The following is a 23,304-nucleotide window of genomic DNA, read 5'->3' on the forward strand; positions in this document are numbered from 1 at the left end:
TAGATAGATAGATAGATAGATAGATAGATAGATAGATAGATAGATAGATATAGATAGATACATTCTAGTATCTTTAACAGAAACCACTCTATCTAGCTTAAAGACAGTGTGCTTGGATGTTAACTTCTGGCCATTAGCAGAAGGCTGCTTCTTCCTACAAGGTGCCTGGAAGGACTAAAAGAGCAGCCTCTAGTCTGACTTCCAGGCGTGACACTCAGACCACCAGCACAAAACTGGCTGTCCAGAAGAGCTCCTATCTCTGTTGACCGCACGGAAGCTGGGAAATCATGAAGACACTGCCTGGTTGTTAGTTCTGGAGACACAGCATCTTCGCCTCAATCCCCACCAGCAAAACGGCTGCCCCACATCCTGCTGCACCACACCCTGGGACCTCTGCTATTGCTAGTCCAGAAAAATCAAATGCTCCACAAATGTTGGCAGAAATAATGGTTTCCATCTCATCTGGGTCTTCTTAATCTCAAGCGGGCACATCTGCTTGGAGGTGGTGGGTAGGTTCATTATCTTGATTGTGGTGATATTTTCATGGATATTTTATATGTAAAATCTGTTAGAAGGTATCAAACTGTACACTTTAAATATATGCAGTTCACTGTCAATTACACAGTAATTTTTTTTAAATACGGGGGGAGGGGAGGAGCCACAGAATCTGTTCCAGAAAGGTGTTTACATTCTGTTAAAGTCACATCTGGAATTCAAGCTGTAAGAGAGGTTGGGAAATGTAAAGACTTTGGTTCCCTGGACCCATCAGTGAGGCCCAGCACACCCATGTGCCACAAATGGGTTAAAAGTGTCAGGAGATCTCTACCTCCTAAGCCTTTTGGGTAGCCACAAAGGGCTGGGCAGCCAAAGCGACTTTTGGCCAGTAACCTCCTCACCTAGCGCTCCCTAGAAGGGGTAGCCTAGACAGAGTGGGGCCTGATGGCTCACCCCTTGTTCCTACAGATAAAGAAGATGAGAAGCATTGGATTTCCCTGCTGTGCTGTGATGTGTTGTGTGAAGCCAAGAATGTGTCCCATTACCCGGACAGCTACTTAAGAAGCCTGCTGCTGGCTGAGCTGTTGACCATCATGGACGAGGGACACTTCAGCTGCTGACAGTTTCAATGGTGAGGTGCAGACAGTTGGCTTTGGGGAAGACCAGCTCCTCATAAGTACAGCTCCAGGTAGATGCCCCAAATCTCTTCTGTTGACTTATATCTATTTGCTTAGAGATGTCCAAACTAGTTGCAGGGTGACTGTTCTAACAACACACACACACAATCAGAACTTCATTATTATTTGGAAATACTTGATACGAAAAAATTCAATTGCATTTCAAACCCATTTGTATTATCACACACAAAAAATCAACACTGCATTTGTCAACAATGACAGAACAAGAAGAGCTGTTAGGCCCTAAATAGAATTTTCAATTTTTGAATGGTTTTAAAAATGGTTTAAAATTATTTCATCAGCTATAAGGTATTTGAGAAACAAGACAGTGGATCACAGGGGAAGGGAGGAAAAAATGAAACAAGATGAAACCAGAGAGGGAGACAAACCATAAGAGACTCTTAATATCAGGAAACAAACTGAGGGTTGCTGGAGTGGAGGGGGGTGGGAAGGATGGGGTGGCTGGGTGATGGACATTGGGGAGGGTATGTGCTATGGTGAGCGCTGTGAATTGTGTAAGACTGATGAATCACAGACCTGTACCTCTGAAACAAATAATACATTATATGTTTTAAAAAAAGAAGAAGAAGAAGATATTAGGAAGGGAAAAATGAAGGGGGGGAATCGGAGGGGGAGATGAACCATGAGAGACTATGGACTCTGAGAAACAAACTGAGGGTTCTAGAGAGGAGGGGGTGGGGGGATGGGTTAGCCCAGTGACGCGTATTAAGGAGGGCACATATTGCATGGAACACTGGGTGTTATAAGCAAACAATGATTCATGGAACACTACATCAAAAACTAATGATGTAATGTATGATGACTAACATAATAAAATTTTTTAAAAACAAAAACAAAAAAAACTGTTTCATCAGCTACTTATGTAAACAAAGTTTCTTGTCAATGGTGACTACCAAGAATTCGAAGACCTATTAAAATATCTTGATCGAGAATTGGATATAGCCGTATCAAGCATGCAACTTGATATTTACCAGTTCTGTCTAGAAAGCAAGATCAAGTTTCTCATTAAGGTGTTTTAAAAATGTGTTTGGGAATTTTACACAAAATCAGTATTTAAAATCTTCTCTAATACTTGGGTTTTACTGATTTTCGTTATTATAGCATATGAAGAAAATATAATATTTTGTTCTACTAACCGCCAAATAAACACTCAAAATACTCCTTAACTTAGTGCTATGAAAACACTTCATTTTCTATGTGCACCATGACATAAAAAAGGTTGGGCTTGGAATGGAGTAGTGAGCCACATTATCACAGAGAACAAGATTTCACAGTACTTATTTACTACGTTAACATTCTAAGCAGAGGTTAATGCTCTTGGCTCCTTTCCCTTTTAAAATTTAGATCAGAATTTATCACATATACCACCACCATTATTGTCCATCTCATAAAAAACCTGCAAGAAATGTTCAGATTATATATGGCCTCCCTTTGTATATTACCAAATCTTACTCATTCTTCTCTGTACAGCCAGCTCTGAAAACCCAACCCTGTGACCCTTTCCCCTCAGAATCCCTCTTCCCTCTGCTTTGAGCCTTTTCACACATCAGGTTATCTTTTGACAAAAAATAATGGCGTCTTATCTCATAAGCAACTTGAGAGGATCCCTGTCTTAACTTCTTCATATCCCCCATGATTCTGAGAATACACTAAGTAAGCTCTTCGTGGTTATCACTAATTACTACAATGCTGTTTGGAGAATCAAACGTTAGGAATGAATTGAGATCAACTAATGATTTCTTTGTAATACATATTCATTTTTGAAAATATGAAAAATATGGGTAAAAATCACAATTCTATTCAGAAATATCCATCTTTATCCCTTTCCTTCCTTTTTCTGCACATGCATGCATTATATAAGCTGCATTTTTAAAAAATAAAATTTGAATCCAAGTATATGGAGTTGGTGTTTGCTTTTCCGTTTAATATAACTGTAGGGTTTTCGCCATGTCAAGTAAATTATGGCACATCCAGATATTTTACAAATAATAAAATGATGTCTTAGAACAGTGCTTCTCAAATTTTAATGAGCATATAAATCACCTGGGATTGTTACAATACAGATTCTGGTTCAATAGGTCTTGAGATGGATCCCAAGATTCTCTATTTCTAACAACCTCCCAGATGATGGTGACACTGCTGGTCTGTGGACCACACTTTGAGTAGCAAGGGCTTAGAAAATAATATATATTCCAGTGATGATGAACACACCTAATTTTCAATGTCTGGCTCATATGCAGTGAAATACCATATCAATGGAGTGATAAGAATCCTTACACACAATGCAGGAGTAATACAAATATTTATCAAGTGTGTACTATGTATGCATATAGGCACAAAGATCATTAAAAACCTAATTACTGGCCAATGTCAATAGATATCAGTCTTTCCAAGACTCTGGATGCATACAAAGGACATTCCATAAAAAAGCAGACCAGTGGTTTCCAGGGAACAAAGGGCAAGGCAAAGAGGGAGGAAACTTTTAGGGGTGGTGGGTATGTTCATTATCTTGATTGTGGTGATATTTTCATGGATATTTTATATGTAAAATCTGTTAGAATGTATCAAATTGTACACTTTAAATATATGCAGTTCACTGTCAATTACACAGTAATTTTTTTTAAATACAGGGGGAGGGGAGGAGCCACAGAATCTGTTCCAGAAAGGTGTTTACATTCTACCAGCTGCATCTGCAAGCACCTACCTCATCACGCCTTCTTCAGCAGTACTGCAATTCTTGAAAAAACAAAACTGCTAATTTAAAAGGCAAACATAACTCATTTTTTTGGATGTGCATGGTTTTGATTAGTAGTAGACTGAAATTTTTTTGTGTTGATCAGTTCTTTGCTCATTTTTCTTTTGTTACGTGAGTGTTTCTTACCAATTTATAGGGGCTCTTCAGATATTTGTCAAAAATATATCATCTATTTTTTCCCCTCAGCTTGATGTTTACCTTTTTGTATACTTGGCGTAATTGTAATCTATGTAGACATTTTAAAGAAGTTCAAGGCTAAAAAAATAAATAACAATAAAAATCTTAACCCAGCTCCAAACACGAACAAGACTCAAAGTTTAGAACACAGAATTAGGCATAAATGAAATTAAAGTCTTTTCCAAACACCTAATTTCTCTCACAAGATGGCTGACTTATCACCACAGAAGCAAGCCGTGTATATCAACACATCAACTTCTACCTTTCACATTCACTCTTTTGGTTGGTTGATACAGTAAAACAGGTTAGTTTCATCATTTCTACAGTGTGGAGACAGTGGTACTAAGATATAAAATATTTTGTGACTTGATTAAGAGTAGTCATAATTTGGATTTATAAACTCCCTAGTGATCCTCTCTCACTGAATGAGAAATGGGTCTATGAAATCAAACTGGGGCTGGGTGGTTTGGGTTTTTTGGGGGTTTTTTTTTTTTTGAGTCAGTTGAATGAATACCAGAAAAGGAGAATATGTAAATATTCTCCTAGAGGAATAAATCTTTCTATCCTGAGACTTATATATTATTAAACTGTTTCCCTTTGCTGTACGTGGAGACTCACAAGACTTTTTTAGACTACAAACCAATAAAAAATGCCGATACTAGTAATACTAGTATAAATGAGGAATGCCTTTTTAATCTGCCTTGCCAACCGGTACAAATGCAAAGAAACTACTTCCTCAAAAGGTAGTTACAAGTATTCATAAAATTGTCCAGTCCTTTGAACATGAGCCATAATTAGCCACTAGAAGCAACAGATACACACATAACATTTAAAGAATGAATTTTAGTTTCTTTAATAAAATATTTTCAACTCCCATTCTGAAGCTTCTAAGGGTTAAATTGTTGGGCCAAGGACACAAAGCTAAGTGCTGTCCAATCTGGAACCAGAACCCAGATTTCCTGAGACCCAAGCCAAAGGGCAGTAGAGGATGGAATGATGTGGGCATCAGTGCCGGGGCTGAGACTCATGAAAATCAAGTTCTTTGAGCTCTAACTTCCTCAACCATAAAAGGAGGGAGGTGGGTTAAATGATTGCCAAATTTCCTCTCAGCCCTAACCTTTCCTAAATGCAGGCCGGATAAGTGAATAAAATCTCTGACAGCTGAGCAGTCCTATGCTGGAGCTTTTTTATGGCCGGCCCAAGGTTCAACTCTCTTAAGCCCAAGTCAGCTCAGGCTCACACTCCAGCCCTGCCCTATTACCTGCATAGTCGTGGCAAATAATTTATCCTCATATTAGGGATAAGGAAATGAGAGCCCCCAAGAGGATCCTAATAGAGCTATACCTCTAAGAGTTAAGATAATGAAAAGAGAGCATAGGTGTGAGAACTTAGCTGGGTCTGGCAGAGAGCAAGATGTCCAGAAATTGCAGGTCTGTGTATTTGGTGTACCTTAGTTCATCCGGGCTGATGTTAACAGAATGCCATCAACTCGGTGGCTTATCAACAACAATTTATTTCTCGCAGTTCTGGAGGCTGGCAAGTCCAAGATCAAGGCTCTGGTGGACTCAGCGTCTAGTGGGGGCCTCTTCCCTGCTCACAGAGGGTCATCTCCTCACCGTGCCCTCACATAGCAGAAGCAACAAGGGAGCTGTCTGGGGTCTCTTTTGTAAGAGTACTAATACAGTTCACGAGGGCTCCACCTTCGTGGACTAACCACCCCTCAATGCTCTACCTCAAATACCATCACATTGGGGGTTAGGTTTCAACATAGGAATTCAGAGGGGGCGACATAAACACCCAGTCTCTTGCACGGAGGTAAAACCATTCCAACTTAACATGGCATCAGGATTCATAGCGAAAGTCTCTGTGTCCACATGAGTCAAACACTAGGTAGACAGCTATACCGCAGATTTGAACAAATATTTCAACAAAAGAATGAACAAACGTAACTGAAAAGCAGTCCTCAGGTCTGACTCACAACATAGTTCAGCTATATATTTAATCTAAATGACTTCATGAAATGGTGGGGGGGGGAGAGGGAAAGGAAGGGGAAGGAAGGACCTCAGCAATGGCAAAAGTGACGTGAGCAACCCACAGCCTACCAGGTTTAATAAATTTGGACTCCTTGCCATCTCTGCATCTTTCCATGGGACCCACGAACCACTCCCACCTCAAATGCCTGTTACGAATGCAGACGCCCCATCTGCAGCCATCCCGCCCATGCTATTTCGTTGTTTCTTACACACGCTGCAATTCGAGTACCCGGCTACCATGTGGTCAAACTGAAAAATGTGGTCAATGCCTGAGTCCCAGGACAGCTTACCGAGAGAGTGCAGATGCGCAGATTTCGAACACAAGGACTGCCCAAGCCACCTCAGCCGCAGCCCATCCCAACTAAGGAACCAGTGTTCAATGCATCAAAGCTAACGAGCAAAAGTAAAACCTACAGCCCACGAAATCTGTCAAATATCTGGGCCCTGGAGGGAATAGGTATGGTTGGGAAAGTGACCCTTCTGGAGTTACCTTCTAAAATGCCAAAAACAACATTTCTTCCACTCTTAAAATTAATTTTAACAGTGAACTGAAGTGACACTTTCTGTTATGGTGAGCAGTAAGGTGAATGCCACTGACAACTGAATTGTAGTCTTTATTAAAGTTCTTTTACAAACTTACGTCTGCTAATACGAAAAGTCCGCTTTGACTTTAACACGTGCTTTGCAGATTTACATCAGCAGTAAGAAAGGCTTCAGCTGAGTAGAGTTTGGTCTTCAAAAGTGTGACTACATCCTGCATCTCCAGCCTTTCCACCTCCCAATTACGGACCTTACCAAAGAAGGGGGAAAATCATCAGTTTGCAAGAAGACGGTAACAGTAAAATAAAAACTAGTTTCAAGATCCAAGCATATCAAAGTAACATCAAGCCAACTGGTTTTTAAAAACAAGTGTTATCTTATAATTACTCATATTTTAAAGGTTTAGTAAGACTATGTGCTAGGGCTGAAGAAAGCTCTACCAGTGAAAATTCTAAAAACTTTAAAGGCCCTCTAAAGTGTGCAAAAACTCCCTTCTTGGGATAATCTTCCCGAGAATTCATATAATATCCATTATGGGGGGAAAAAATAGTAAATAGTAGCCCATTAAGAGAAACGTGCCATCTCAACCTCAGTTATCTGCACGTAATCCGTATTTGGATACAAAAAGTACCATAATGAAGATGAGAATGTTCACACTTCACATTATGTGCAGGACCAAATGAGTGGCATTTAGAGAGATCCCAACATTAATATATATAAGTTCATTCATAAGGTTGTTGCTCCATACAGAGCCATCTGGAGAGGCTAGCCAAGCAAAGCTGTGGAGCTTGGAATGAAAATGAGGTGTGAGAGGGAAGAAGAACTCTCCTCTCACGCCCATCCAGCTTTTCCCGGCGACAAACATCCTACAACAGCCTCACATCAACCCATGAAAACAAAGCTTTAATTCACATCTTTTCTTCCCTTGTTCAAGAAACTCTGGAAATTGAGTATCATGTCATGGGTCTTAAATTAAATAAGAAAACTAATTATTTACATTTCTCCTCTTAACAAAAAGGAATAAAATTGACCAAACGTAGCACTTATAAAACTCCTGGTAAATAATAGTTATCAGCTGACTAGAAACCACATCATGAACAGAAATTTTCTTTTCCAAAGAAAAAATAACTAAGGTACTTAGTCCAACACTGCTGACAATTCCTCTAGAGTCCTCGTAACCAAGCTCAACCACAACACCCCCGGCAGAATGGATATCAGTAACTGAAAAGTATTTCGTTTGCATTTTTTTCTTACCAAGATTACGTGAAAACCCATTACTTTCAAATGTCGCATTTTCAGAGCAAGGAATCCTCTGGGGTGGGCTAAATCCAAACAGTAAGTAGATCTAGGAACACACAGTACAGCTACTCTGAAAATGAAAATGCACAAAAGAAGACCCATTACTAATGAGATTACAACCACAATCGTGCTGCACTCCTGTTCTTTGGAGATTTTAAAGTCGAGTTCTCTGCTGACCACAGTTGTCACCGTTCCCTCCTGCCCTGTCTTCCACGTTGTTACTTGGCCTCTGCAAATACTCCAGTATATGAAGGCTACAGACACCAAAAGCTTATAATAATGTTTTACATGATTAGCCCTCAACCATCTTTAAGGATGGCTATATTCTTGATGAGGAAAATATCCAGATAGGAAAGCATTTTAAGGCCTTCCTGTGCAGTGTTAATCTCTGATCTAAATATAATTATTTATGCTACTAGAAGTATTGATGTAGATAAACCAGATGACAAATGCTCTTGTTGTACATATTGTCTCCCAGAGAGAGAAGCATTTAAAAACCAGAACGGAGAGAGCAAATACAAAGAAGAAAACACTACGAGAAAGGCCAGACTGTTAAAAAGATAAAATCTGTATGTGTAACAAAACATGGAAGGTGTAATTTGTTTTTTCATTGTTCTTGGCCTTTTGGAAAGATTAAGTTGTTTGGGGGAAAAACAAGACCTTTGTATCCTTACTGTCTTCTGTTATACTTTGGCTGTTATCTGAGATAACATAAGAGAAATTTTATTTTTTAAAGGAATGCTCATATTCCTTACTTCTCCTCAGTACTTTAGGCTGAGAGTTGCTATGAGGCCCAAACAGTGGAGTACCTGAAAATGAAAAATTATCTTTCACAGAGGTCAAAGAGAAAGCCTTTCTTTCAGAGGAGATGGGTAATGTGTATAGGGAAGGTCACAGTGAAAAAGATGGCCGAGGAACACGCTAGATAGATTCAGAAAGGGGTAAAGTTTACAGAGTTGGAGAATGGAAAGGCATGAGCAGACAGAGCGTGAAGCCCTACAGATTTCTGTTCTCTACTGTAATTATGTGCATGTCCTATGAAGCAATGGGGACAGAAGTTCCTTGGGGTCACAACCCATGTCTGACTCATCTTTGCCCTGCAGGGCCTTTCCACAAAGACTGAACACAGGGTGTGTGGAACATGACCTGAAGCATCTGCACGGATAATTTCGATTATGTTAACATTGTTCTATTGTAGTACTCAGCTTTAAAACCTAATTTGTAAAAACTGCCTATTTCATTACATGGCTCAAGTGCAGTCCACTGTCTTTAAGGAATGTCTGTATTTACACCTAAGCAGTAGATTAATGGATGATAAGTCTCTTGGTATATCACAAGCTCTGCACAAATAGGTCTTAGTATTGTTACTGCTACTTAATATGAAGTCTTTGAGAATTAAATTCAGAAAGCTCGGCAAATGAATATACATCAACAACCTTTGAGTATCTGCAGCGGAAGTTACCACGTCGGAAAATGGAAGCACTTGACTCCTGTTAATATCCATTCTTACTTCAAAATCTGAAAGAAAAGAATTAATTTTTCAAACACTGCTCAAAGTGATACTGTTTCCAAATGTGTACTAACCCTACCAATAATGAGAACGGCATCAGAGGCAACATATGATGAGCGCACCATGTGCCAGACTCCAGGCTGGGGTTTATACGCATCACCTCATTTATTCACCACAGGAGCCCGATGAGGCGGGCACTCCATCTACTGCCACTTTACGGGCGAGGGGACGGAGCAAGGGACAGAGCGAGGGGACGGAGCGAGCGCCTCACGAACAGAGCACTACCACACACAAAGCAAGACTCCGAACCGGCAGTCCAGCTCCGGAGCCAACGCTCCACCAACCTGCTGTGGAAAACTCCTCATCTCCGCCCGAAATAAAGGAAAATAAATAAAATACAATAGAGGAAAACCAAAGAAAGCCCCATACCGATATGGTAATTGTGCGGCAACTGTCTGTTTTTTGAGAAGTATCCTTCTCCCAGAAGGCTACTTAGCGCATCTGCCACCTTCACGTTTGGATACAATGCCGTGGACGGCAGCGGTGGTGGGGCCAAATCTATCACGTTGTGACAAGAAATATCCAGTTTTAGGCAAGCAGCCAAAATACGAAGCTTGTGAGCATTCCTCTCGTCACCTAAAAAAAGGAGGAAAAAACTATACAGTTAAGAAGAAATATTAATGCCATGCTTAAGACATTGTATTAATGTACCTATATTTCTAATGATCTGTTTCTTCTCAGGAGGAATCTCTCTGGGTCTCCCTAGTTCCCACAGTGCCTACATCGGTGCCCGGTATTTGATTATGCTTGAAAGTTTAAAAGATCTTTCTGGGTGATTTAGTCTAAACTCTTCACTGAATGATGAGCAATGCCCAGGAAGGTTCAAATGCCTCATGATTTACCAAAGGCCAAGTTGGGACTCAAATCCATGTTTCCTGGGTTTAAGGCTGTTTCCCCCACTGTCACCACTTAAAAAAAATCAGCACGTGCTGCTCCTTCTTCACAATTTGACTTTGGAATTTCCCAACACTGTTTTTAAAAGAATTTAAACTTCTCTATTCTCAGACACATTATTGAATTTTGTACATCTAGCCGGATATTGCTTTTCTTTATTTAATATTAAAGACCAAAGTCAACAATTAATTTCATTCCAAGAGTAAATAAGTTCACTACTTTGGGAACTATTTGACTGCTTGATCTAAGAGCCTGTGTCCTCATTATGGGCCAGGAGTGACAAAGTGATTCAGGCTACAAAAGCTGACTGAACTCAGCTCCAAAGGCGACATTAAGGATTAGGAAGTACAAACACCTCTGATCAAGGCATAAAGAACACCGTGAACATGCAGCCTTCATGCAGGTGCAGACGGTATAAATAAAAGGAACAATGGCGATGTGTTTCTGATCCTTGCCTTCTGTACGTTAAGAGTCTGTTACTAAAGGAGGCTGCATAGGTTTGCCGGTTTGAAGCACTGACCTCTGACTTCACCATTTTGGGTCCTTTCCTCAGCAGCATCTGCTCCGCATGTTTTAACCAACTCTGCTCCAACGATGACCCCATTCAGAATCACAAAGTAGCTAGCTAGTGGGACTGCCTTATATCGGTCACCACTGTATGCGGACACCATACCTGACATCAGTTCATTGATGACGTCCTTTTGGAGAAGTGGATTAATAAGGGCCATGGGAAAATGGTTCATCAAGCAAAATGAACACACAGCATTCAATAAATTTTCAGAAGAGATGTGGTGGAGATAACCAGTCAGAGAAGTAGCCATAACTTCTTGGAACCTTCAGGGGAACAAAGAAAAGTCAGCTTTCAAATATAAATAGAAGACAAGGTCGTGGTAGGGAGAGTAGGGTGCCAGAGAACCAAAGGAGTCCAAAGAAAGGAAGTAAGAAAATCAGACTGGCATTATGTCTTTCAGGTCAGGTGGCTATCTCAAAATAAATACATATTCTCAATAAATGGTAGTTAGCTACTGCTACATGTCTTGTGCAGAGTAAGTATTTCATAGGCTGTGACTCATTTAATTCTATTAAAACTTTATGGAGCAGGTATTCTTCTTCTTCTCATAATAAAGATGAGTGAACAGGTTCAGAGAGGTTGAGGAACTTGTCTAAGAACAAACAGCCAGGAAGTAGCAGAGACAGTGTTGGAATTCAAGTTGTCAGGCTCCAGAGCCTTTTAACTATTCTCCTGCATTTTTACCATGAGTGTGTCTGTAAGGTCTGGAACACCACCATAGTTTCACAACCAATTAAAATTCTCTAGCTATCAATATTCTGAGTTAAAAGAACTGCAAGCCTAATCCTACCACGCAGAACTAATGTTCTACAGTATGACAAAGCAGTTAAGCATGGATGAAGAGAGCAAAGATCAATTCAGGTGGGGCCCCTTGCCTAGGGTGACATGGTAATAAATGGCACAGACAGGTTCTGAACCCAGGTCAGGCTTAGGACATAAGCTATCTATCGTTCTATAAGAAAAAAAATGAATGACACGCAAAGTATGGTGATAGCGCACAGGAAAGGAAGTAGACAGAGCAGCTTTGGGTATAAGGAGAATTTCAGGAAGTGGAAACGATGGGGAAAGGGAAGATCATGCGGAAAAGGGAAGATCATGTGGAACCGAGCAAAGAAACGGAGGCCTGCAAGGGCACACTATCTGCTTGCTGGTGAGGCGAAGGCACAGAGCTCTGCTTCTTCCGGCGAAGGCAAGCCCGCCCTGGAGCGAGCCTTTACACACAATGAGGCTGTCCAGGAAAAGGCCTCAGATTAGCTGGGAGGTCCCACGGGCAGCAGCAGATGGCTGAGGGAGGGAGTGGGAGGATGTGGCAGGCTAAGCAGGACTGCGGGAGTTACTATGGGGTGGGAAACAGCAGTGAGGCCAGAAAGGGTGGGCTGCAGACGATCACATTTGGAGCCTGGGTGGTAATCACCTATCCGATCTCATCCCACTCCTGTACCTCCTGCTTTAGTAACACCCAACTTCGTGTCCTTCCCTGCGATGCTCTGCTGTTTCTTTCCTCCCTGACTTGAACATGGTGTCCCTTCTGCTCAGAATCTTCTTTCCTGCTTATCTTCCTATGGTTACCTCCTATCTCCCCACCTTTGAAGATCTGCTTAGGTACCACCTCCTCCAGGCAGCACCGCTTGGCATTCATCCTGAAGCTCCACGTCACCAGGCTAGAGTTCTGGTGCATCCTTCCTCTACTGTCATAAGTTCTGCATAAAATCTATCACTCCAATTTTCAAGCGGTCTTTAATTGCCAAACTCTATGTGTCTACCTTACCCATTACAGAGAATCCTGGGAAAAGGATTGTGTCGTGGGGTGCCTGGCTGGCTCGGATGGTGTGGCATGTGACTCTTGATCTCAGGGTGGTGAGTTCAAGCTCCATGTTGGGTGTAGAGATTACTTAATAATAAAATCTTTAAAAAAAAAAAAAAAAAAAGGATTGTGTCTTACTCATCTTTGTCCTGAGTACCCAAGTGCTTGGTATAGGTTTTCTGGCTAAATAAACAAATTTAGATGAGGAAGACATAAAGAAGAGAATGTTAGTAGAAAAAGATGAATCAAGAATAATTATGCACACCAAGTTGTGTACATTAAACACGTACAGCTTTTTACATGTTAATCATACCTCAATAAGGTGGTTTAAAAAATCATTTCACATAGTTTTTAGTAAATAACTGATGGAGGAGGAGGAGAGGGAAGAGAAGAAGCAGGAAAAGAGGAGGAAGAAGAGGAAGAAGATCTATGGTGACCACAAGCAAGCCACAGATATTCTCGAGTTCAGGAGCACACTGAGCACCAGAGATGCAAATCTGGGATTATCTAGGGGGTGGTAAATACAGATCAAGAAGAAACCAGGGGACTGAAACGAAAGTTGAAATGCTAAATATTTTCTTTCTTGGGTTCCAAACCCCGGAACATACTCTGGATTTAATACACCCTCTCCCCTAGAAGCCACCACATAAATAAAATGATTAATGTACCACATGTGGATATACAATGTGCTAAGCCAAATTTTCTACCACTCTCTGCTAATCAACTTCCCAAATGCTCTGAGTTAGCCTGCTTCTATAAATCTGCCACTGCAGCCGAAGACACCATCATCCTTTCTCTGTCTTCCCTAAAGCGTTCATTTGGTACCTCCATTTATTGCCTTCCTCTGGAAGTCCAAGACTTGCCTCCTTAAGTAGACTGGAAGAACAGGGAACACGATGTAACAATGTGGACCAAGTTGTCTCTTGGGATGCCCACAATGAGCTGAAAAACTCCCTAACCACCCAGTGTTTGTTCTCCTAATACCATGGAATCCGTGCAGCTGTTTCTGGAGTTTCAACACTCAGCTTGACAGTGTTTGTCAAGAAAGTGCTGGAGGTACATGAGAGACAGCCTCAGAAGAAAACCAATCCAGGGGAGCAGAGGAAGACGGAATTTGGGGGATATTCGTACACCTTCATTAGGTGCCTATTCTGTGCCAGGTCTTGTGCTAAGTTCAGAATAACAAGAAGCTGGGTCTGACTCTGGAGAGCTTTCCAACTGAGAAGCAGACACAGGCTTATGGACAATTAATTATAGCTCTGTGTCAAGGCTCGACCAGAGATTCATAGAAGATGTGACAAGCACTGGGGCTCTGACGGACAAGCCAGGGAGGCACGGGAAACACAGCACGAACAGAGTTTTTCAGTACAGTGGAGGCTACGACGGGCAGCTGCTGTTCTGCAGGCCCAGCACCACTTCTTGGGTTACATGCTCCAAAGGGAGGGCGTGTGACCCAAACTCAATCGGATCTCCTCTTCTGGAAATCTGAATCCTGAGGGAAACCACAAGGACAGAAAGCAGCTGAAGTCAAGTCACTCACCTGATGGCAAAGAGATGGTCTGTGACTCTTGCCACTGAGACTCTCAGAACTGGCCTAGTTTGTTCCTGCCACCCTGTGACTACACTGTAATTCTTTTACACAGCTTAACCCATTTAATCCCTGAAAGACTCAATGTGATTAGGAATAACTCTTATTTCTTCTCCCCGTTTTAACAGATGAAGAAACTGAAGCACAGATTAGCAACTTGCCAAAAGTTAAGGAGCTGATGAATGGCAGGGCTGGGATTCAAACCTAAGCACTATGTCTCCAGAGTCTGTGCTTCTAAAAAAATGACATTTTATATACATTTTTGTTTTTAGTGAACTCAAACTGATCTAGAGAGGGAGAAAAGACGTTCTGGGTGGAAAGCAGAGGTATGAAAGAGCCCAGAATGTCTGAGGAACTGCTTACTTAATAGTAGAAATGCATGGTTGTGGTTAAAAATGACAATTATAGAAAGCAGTAATTTGGGACCAAATGAATAGGCAGGGTCAAAACTGAACTATGAACTCAGGAGCTGAGGGAATAAGCTAGGAGAGTTTGAAATGAAGACTCCTATGCTGAATTAACAAATAACATCATAAAGAACAAAGAAACAAGCAAGACAAAAAACCCCAACAAAAATAACTTCACAAATAAAGAATACTACACCTTATTTCTTGATATAGATGACGGCCATAGATGTGTTCACTGTAATAATGCATTAAGCTTATGATAATATGTAACCTTTTCTTGAAGTATGTTATGTGACAATAAAAAAAAAAAAAAAAAAACAAGTACATACTCTGTGGTTTGGCATTTGTAGAAGTGATTGAGAGAAGAATACACATGAAGAATACAGATAATGCTTTTCATGTTTAGAGAGGCAGGATCAGCTATCACTTTCTTCATGAACAAGTCCATCAAATCAGTATGTCGAAAGCCAAGGTTTTCAAATAAAATGAGGAGAAAGAGAACCTTTAAAAAAAGAGTGAATTGAGGGAAAACTTTTCAATTATAGAATGCTACCAGTAATTTTTTTAGATCTCAAAAAATTAAAACAGCAATAGAACAGTCCAGATGAAGAGAATATTCCCTAAAAAGAAACAATTCTCTCTTCCTCACAAAATCTGTTCCAGCAATTCCTGAATCAGATGTTAATAAACAACCTCTTTTTATAAACTGAGAACCAGAGCATACAATGGTTTCCATACTTCCATTTCATTTAAAAATAAATCCTTTCTTACATGCTTTTCATACATCAGACCTAAAAACTACCTTAAATATACCTTTTCTGAGGTTTTTCAAAATGACCAACTCAATTTTGAACTATTCCCTCTTCCAAACCTAGACACTTTCTACATTCAAAACATCTAAGAGGTAACTCAAAAATTTCTATATTCAATATTGAGTTGTACAAATGAGAACAGAGATGAAATATACTGTGATTAAATTAAAATTTCCAGTTCACTTCTCATTTCCCTCTTGGAACTTCTCACTATTAGTATTTCTCTTTCCAAAACCAATTTCCATGGCAAACTCAATATGCACCTTACTCTCCAAAGTAAAGTGAACCTAGTGACTGAACACAATTACTGCTGCTTCATTACAAAAAGAAGTTTTTACCAGCTGCTTCATTAGATGTTTCTATTACTAATATAGCCCCCAAATTTAAAGGTTCTTGTTCTGGAAGAAACAAAACAACCTTCCATAAATAGAAGATAGACATAAGAATTAAGTAATGGCATTTTATTCTTCAGAACGCATAAGCCTGTCACATCACCTGTTTTTACTATTCTAAGTCTAAAAAAGAAAAACAGAAAGACAGAAATAATCCTAATTATCCAAAGTACCACACTATCTTTTAAAAAAAACAAATAGAAGAACAAACTTCGGACAACATAATTTTTCTTTCGGAAAGATGGTCAAAAGATTAAATAGTATATTAACAGGTAACTCCTAGACAGAATTGATAAAGAGCTATTTTTTCAAAAGTCATTTCAACATTGCAATATTTTAGTCTCTTAACTACTATAAAGCTGACAGAGAAATACCCAGAATGTTAAATGAATTGATGTGCTTCTTGAAAATTTCTGAGGCTTATTCTCAACTGTTAACAAACTTACTTGCTTTAACTTCCAGATGTCAATAGTTGCAGCCACATAATCTGCTATTCCCTTAAAAAGATCTAAATTACGGTACCGGAGGTCTCTGCAAGACTGCAATATGTTGCTCAGTACTTTAAAAGGACACCCATGGATATTACCTTTAAGAATGAGTTAAATAAACAAAAATTACCAGATGGCTTTGAATTTAAAATCCAAGATACTCTACACTCAATATATTTGTTTCTTTAGAAAAATAAAGCACTGTATTTTGTAAAAGACAAAACAAAAAAACTATAGGCAAAAGTAAAACTCAGGTCTAATCATATCATCAGTTATTATTTGTATAACAGTAAAGTTTTTAAAACTAACAATTACAGTCCAGAACAGTAGGTCAGATGCTAAAAATCAAGAAAGAAAAATTCCCCTTACCTAAGACCATCTTACTGCATTCATCCAGAAGTATAATAGAGCGGTGATTCATGGCAGCTAATGCCTCAAACATGTGCTGGCTATTCAAATCAGAAAATCTGTCTAATTCTCTCAAGGCTTTCATCTAAAGAAAGACAAACTTTAATCTATAATTTGTGACAAAGTATATTAAACTTTTATTTTTAAGTAAAATGGATAAAGTTTCAGCAAAATGACTCAAACAGATATACAGGTCAAATATACAGATTTATATGTACAGGGGCGCCTGGCTAGCTCAGTGGGTTAAGCATCCGATCTTGGTTTCAGCTCAGGTCATGATCTCATGTGTCATGAGACTGAGCCTGGTGTTGGGGCTCTGCACTCAGTGGGGAGTCTGCTTGAAGATTCTCTCCCTCTGCCCCTCCTCTCACTCGCATGTGCACGTTCTCTCTCTCCCTATCTCTCAAATAAATAAGTAAATCTTTAAAAATATATATATATTTATATATACAAATAAATATAAATCAACTTCTATTACTTCACTTTAGCAAAACTGAACCTAAAAGCACAATGATGGCTTCCTAAAAAACTGACTTTAGGAACTGATAGCAGGTCATAAGAAATTTTTTTTTCAAATCTTACCCACTTGAGAAAATTCAAAATGTGTTTACCTCCAGTTTCCTTTTAAGAGCAATCGGTGCATCTTTTCCAACACATCTTATCACAGCTTGTAATGTAAAGACATGCTCTATTTTCCAGACTTGCTGATCAACTAGTATCCTGCAATTAGACACAATAAATACCACATTCCTAGAATCTGAAAACCAGAAGAATTATTTTAAAAGTCATTTGGTCCAGCTCCTACTTCTAGGCAAGGAAGATGAAGCCTACAGAAACAATCTACCTGCCCGAGGGAGTGTAAGTAAAGATCGAGGACCAATCTAGCACTATTTCCTCTCACATTATTCTGTTACCATGAACAAACAAATCACATCAGGAGATTATAGTAAGATATCCCATTGCACAGTCAATGAAAAAGGAAATTAAGTATTATTCTCACTGACCTATGACATTAGATCAGTTCCATCAATTTTATAAATTATAAAACTCAAGCTCTTTTTTGGGCCGGGTAAGCATCATGTAACCTCCACACAGTGCCCAAATAACCGTTATGAGCCAAGTACATGTCAGTGCACTCCCAGCCCACATCAGTACTAGGTTTATAAGATCAATTTAGAATTCGATGTTACCCACACAGTTTTTATAATGGACCCTAAGAGAAACATTATTTCTAGCTTTACTTGATCCAGAATCAGGATTTTAAGTTTAATAAGGTATTAAAGACTGTAACTACCAACAAAGTCTCTCCCCACCCAAATAAGGCAAGTCAGTTTTCATTTGGGTTTTTGATTCGAGATATAAACGGAATAGAGAATGCCACATGAAGAGAGTACTTACCGCAACCCTGCTCGAAGAACGTCCACATTCTTGCATGGCTCCATTGCCTCTAAAAGAGTTGACAAAACTGAAAGACATTTCTCATCACACTCATTGATACGTTCCTATTGAAATAATTACAAAAACACTGCAGATGATAAGCCCATAGTAGACTACCTCACCTAAGCAAAAGCACTGAACTGAAGCTTTCAATTAAATGATTAAGCATCAAACCAATAATTCATAGCCCACAATAAACATCTTTGAGAAATAAAATGTCACATGTAATGAATTTTCCAAATAACCAATACACACTTTTATATATCAACATTTTTTTTCATTTACCATTACCATTGAAAACCCATTTGGTATTGATTGTATTCCTCTGCTTCTGAAATAACTTTTATCAAACATTATTTTTACTTCTTCTTAGGACTCAAGTTCAGCATGAAGACAAGTGTAGTAATATAAGAGCTACAGAGGTACATGGGGCAATTTGTCCATCCCTAAAGAACCTCAGACAGCTGTCCTCTTATAATTTCTCTATATCCTTTCCTGGTATCAAACTATAACTTCAGTTGTGAGTTTTCCGATCCACATCTGCTGTCCCATTTTACCACCACTATCTGGGTCTCAAGGGGATCCCCTGGCCTCAGATCCTTCTTTCAGATCTCCTGGGTTAAGGCACTAATCTAGATTCTAGAAATGGCAGTGGGCATAATTCAGAAAGTTAAGAGAAACAACACAGCTTACTTAGGGCTCTACAGTTTAATCACAACCAATTCATACAACTCACAAGAGTAGTTGTCATCACAGGTGGGAAAACTTAGGCTGAAAGAGGTATGCTTTTTTGCTAAAATGGCATGACAAACAAGGCATGAAGTCTCAGGTGAGAACACCAGGTACTAAGAAGAAATAGATAAGGCTGAAAAGAAAAAGAAAGGTCCCATTCCCATGGGAGGGTTTCCATAGCGATTTACACCATTCCATCAATATCTGCTGTGAAAGGAAAGACCATTTGGCTGAAGGGCAAATTCACTAATGACATACTGACATTTCATCTCTAGCTAAAATGTCTTTACAACATTCCAACAGGTCAGGGAGACACAATCATACATACATATATTCTGACTCCAAATATCCACTGCTCACACCTCACCAATGCAGAAGCTATGCTGATGTGCATACCCGTCCAAGCTCTAGTAAAAGCGTTACTAACCAGGTAGTGACTTATCATAATCACTTTTAAATAACTATATAGGGAATACAGTCTACCAAATAAACATGGACATACTGTGTGGCTTCAACACACAGACACGCAAGTAAAAATTCATTCTTAATGAAGGACATATGGAAATCACAGTAACATAAAAAGTTAAAAACCCATATGCTTAATAACTTAATTCTACAATAGGATTATATGTGAGATCATCCTCGAAATTTAAAAATTATTTAATTCTGATCACTGAGTTTAGAAGTCTGAGATGTCCACCCTTAAAAGGTACATAATTACGTCAATGTGCTATCATTTCATCATCATATCTGGTGCTTCAGTGAGATCAAACAGGACACTGATTCCCTTGTCTGAAACTAAAAGTGGCTCTTCTACCCAATTTCACTCTTCCTCCAGTCCATTTTCCACTCATACAGTGATCTAAAATATAAAGTTGAACATGTCGACGCTTCGCTTAAAATATTTCAATGGATCGCTTAAAATATTTCAATGGATCCCCAAAATATTTCAATAATCATGTATATGCAGAAATGAATTATAAACTATACGATAACTCCAAAATCCTTACAGAGGCATAAAAGGCTCTTTATAATTTAAGACCTACCCTCCTGTTTCCAGACTCAGATCTCACCCCTACACCCATAACCCCTCCTCCCCGGCCACAATTACATAATTTCCTCCCTATTCCCTCAAACACACAACCCCAGCAGTCTATACTTCAGCGCTACTGAACTACTTTAGCTCCCCAAACTTGCTAAACTTCTCTTCTGGATGAACAGCCAATCCTCTTCTTCAAATACTATCCCCTTCACAATCGATCTCTCACTCACAAACTACTGCTCATTCCTTGGATTCAACTTAGATATCATCTCCTACTGAGCTTGAATCCTTGTTCTACCATGAACTAGGTGTTTGTTAATTCATCCAGCAAATCAAGACCTATAAATAGTGATGTTAACAGAAAGGTAATCTTGAGCAGGTTATTTAACCTACGCCTGAATTTCCTAATCATTAGTAAAATGAAAGTAGTATCTGTTTTAAAAGGCTACACTGATGATTACATGAGGCAATTCTGTTTTCAAACTACATACATATATCTCTGCCTCAAACACTAATCCTGTATCCTCCTCCCGTCTCCTCTTCCCATCATGAAGGCCTTCTCCTAAGTTAGAAGTCTGTTATACACTCTTACAAGACTAAATTTTTCTTTCACTGCACTGAAAGCTCCCTGTGGCCATTATTTTGTTCATAATTATATTCCCTTGGGCTCAGCTCAGTGCCTATAATGTAGTAAATATATGACTTATTAAATGAATGTTGGTTATTTTTGCAATTGCCTACAAGTATCTGTCTTCCCCTTTACATTATAAGGACAAGAATCACATCTCCTATATCTCTCTAGTGACAAGTGTAGTAACTGATACATAACTGACACGAAATAAATGTTTACAGTATGAATAAATGAATCCACTAGCTGTTTGACTTTAGCCAAGTTGTTTAACATCACTAAATCTGTTTCCTCATCTTGCAGGGCTAATGAGAGGATTAAATAAGTAAAAAGTGTAGGTACTCAATAAATACTAGTTCTCCCCTCTTCCCTTCTCTCTTACCTTCAACTAATCAACCTTTCCTTGTATATTTCATATCTCTCCTCATTTTAGTTTATTACTCACTATTAGTCATCTCTGGCAAAGAAAAATGGTGCAAGCTTTCATAAATTCCCACAGCAAAAGGCAAGACCTGGTTAACTTAAGGTCTCTAAATCATGTATATGCAGAAATGAATATAAACTACCTATTCCACTGATAATCTCTTCCAAGGAGGATACATCTCTATTTCCCCTCATTCTTTCAAGATATGCCAAACTGTGTGAAATATTTAAGTCTCCTTTTGATTTTACCTGGACCACCCTCAGCAAAGTCTGTACCAGCAGAGTGTTCTGAGGAATTCCAAGCTTCACCATAGCATGAAGACTGAACAGCAGGTGGTCATAGTGCATGATCTTGGATTCTCTCATCACTTGTTCACACAGCTGGTTAAATGCAGGGTGGTTAAACATCAGTTGTTTTTCAACACGCTTCTGGTCATCAGACATCCTTTTGGCAATTATCCACATTGCTGAAAAATAGTTACTACCGGGAAATACAGGTCCTTCTGAAAATCTATCTAACACATCACTCAGAGAACTACACTCCTGAGACAGTTTTTTATAGTTGACAGGGGTTGGTTTTGTTTCTTTGGTGAGCACATCTTCATTGGAGGCCTTATGATGAAATGTTATCTTCTTCAATCCATCATCGGGGTCAAGAGAGTGTTTTGAATCAAAGGACAGTCTTCTAGGACAAAGCAGTCTATCGACTGTAAGGACTGTTTCAGTGCCTATGCCCTTTGTTTGAAAATTATCTCCTGATTTAAAAATTAAGGCATCCTGAAATAGATATCTAATAGATGACTGCACTCCATTACCAAAGTCACTTAAGAGAAGGTTTCTTGGGTTCCAGTTTGAATAAACAATTTTCAGTCTGGAAAATCCCAAAGGATACAGCCTCATAGTTCTGCTTGTTGGAACTAAAGTACTGAATTGTCTGAGGTTCCATAAAAAGGAACCTGCTCTGCTATTCATTGTGCTATCCACTCAAACGCTTTCAAATCGCTTTAAAGTAGTCTATATAATACAGTGCCACTTCAGGGAGTGAAAGAGAAGACAAGTCGTTGTTTACAGAGAAGACATGCCGTTGGTTTCCTGTAGGGGAAGGAATTATAAAAGGAAAAGCAAAACTTTTATTTAAAGAAAGGAAATGAATTTAATAGACACCAAAATGGGAACCCATGGAGACGTTAAAGATGAAAACGGTAAAACTACTTTACCAATATAGGCTTCCTCCACTTCTCCCACAATGTGTAAACTGTCTTAGAGAAGCCAGGTTATTTTGGAAGTAGTCGTCGTATTTAAAAAATAAATAAATAAAGTGAAATTTCAGGTGAAAAGTGTTCCCACAAAGTTTCCTCTTAAGAAAGGCATTTTATGGGCGCCTGGATGGCTCAGATGGTTAAGCGTCTGCCTTTGGCTCAGGTCATGATCCCAGGGTCCTAGGATCGAGTCCCGCATCAGGCTCTCTGCTCCTCGGGAGCCTGCTACTCCCTCTGCCTCTCTCTCTGTCTCTCATGAATAAATAAATAAAATCTTTAAAAAAAAAAAAAGGCATTTTATGTTACCATTGCTTTGGAGAGGTCTTCAATGAAAAAACTTTAACGTTGACGGATACTTTTTTAAAATGAAGATTTAGCAACGGCCGAACCCGGACTTTAAGCACAGGGGCTGGGACAAGTAGAACCAGTGAGGAGAGGAATCAACAAACCAAAGTGACGCTTGCATGCGGCCTGAGCTTGGGAGGGTGATAAATCAGCCAGTATCCCCGAATCTCATAAAGTGTTATGAGCTAATCTTTCCCAAGCTGGGCCACCCAGTATTAACCCACCTCCCTAAAGGTAAGACCCAAGCAACTCCTAAGATCTTCCTCCAAAATTCAAGAAGTCTACCGTGTAGCACTGCCAAATGCTCCGCCTATATCCGTTGTCCACTCACCTGAGGTCAGAACCCTGTGGTTCTATACAGGCGCAGCCATGACAGCTTTCTCGCGAGCTGGGAGTATCGCGAGATTTTACGGATCCTTCATAGGTCAAAAAGCTTACGTTCGCGGTAGTCGAAGAAGTTTGCTCAGTAAAAAGCTTACCGAAGAGAACGACTAGTTTCCTTGGGTT

The 23,304-nt window shown here is 39.5% G+C and overlaps 1 protein-coding gene across 5 annotated transcripts in view; it reads right to left on the bottom strand.

The window, feature by feature from the left end:
• Positions 1–23,197, bottom strand: part of FASTKD2 (FAST kinase domains 2) — a 47,976-nt gene extending 24,779 nt beyond the window's left edge. For 2 of the 5 annotated variants that reach the window (XM_035007293.1, XM_035007292.1), the window contains exons 1-11: positions 21,443–22,165; positions 18,330–18,433; positions 17,543–17,651; positions 16,893–17,016; positions 16,482–16,621; positions 15,161–15,333; positions 11,135–11,295; positions 9,937–10,143; positions 9,434–9,515; positions 7,953–8,067; positions 6,799–6,948 (exon numbers count right to left, since the gene is read on the bottom strand). In XM_035007293.1, coding sequence (XP_034863184.1) covers positions 6,829–6,948; positions 7,953–8,067; positions 9,434–9,515; positions 9,937–10,143; positions 11,135–11,295; positions 15,161–15,333; positions 16,482–16,621; positions 16,893–17,016; positions 17,543–17,651; positions 18,330–18,433; positions 21,443–22,165 — 2,058 coding nt within the window. In that variant the 3' untranslated portion in view covers positions 6,799–6,828. Of the gene's footprint in view, positions 1–6,752; positions 6,949–7,952; positions 8,068–9,433; positions 9,516–9,936; positions 10,144–11,134; positions 11,296–15,160; positions 15,334–16,481; positions 16,622–16,892; positions 17,017–17,542; positions 17,652–18,329; positions 18,434–21,442; positions 22,286–23,128 lie in introns of those variants that run through there. The other 3 variants (XM_035007294.1, XM_035007295.1, XM_035007290.1) reach the window with 3 other exon arrangements.
• Positions 23,198–23,304: the final 107 nt, after the last annotated feature.

Source organism: Mirounga leonina, unplaced genomic scaffold (genome assembly GCF_011800145.1).
Source record: "Mirounga leonina isolate KUSES-001 unplaced genomic scaffold, KU_Mleo_1.0 Mir_151, whole genome shotgun sequence".
NCBI classification, from domain to species: domain Eukaryota; kingdom Metazoa; phylum Chordata; class Mammalia; order Carnivora; family Phocidae; genus Mirounga; species Mirounga leonina.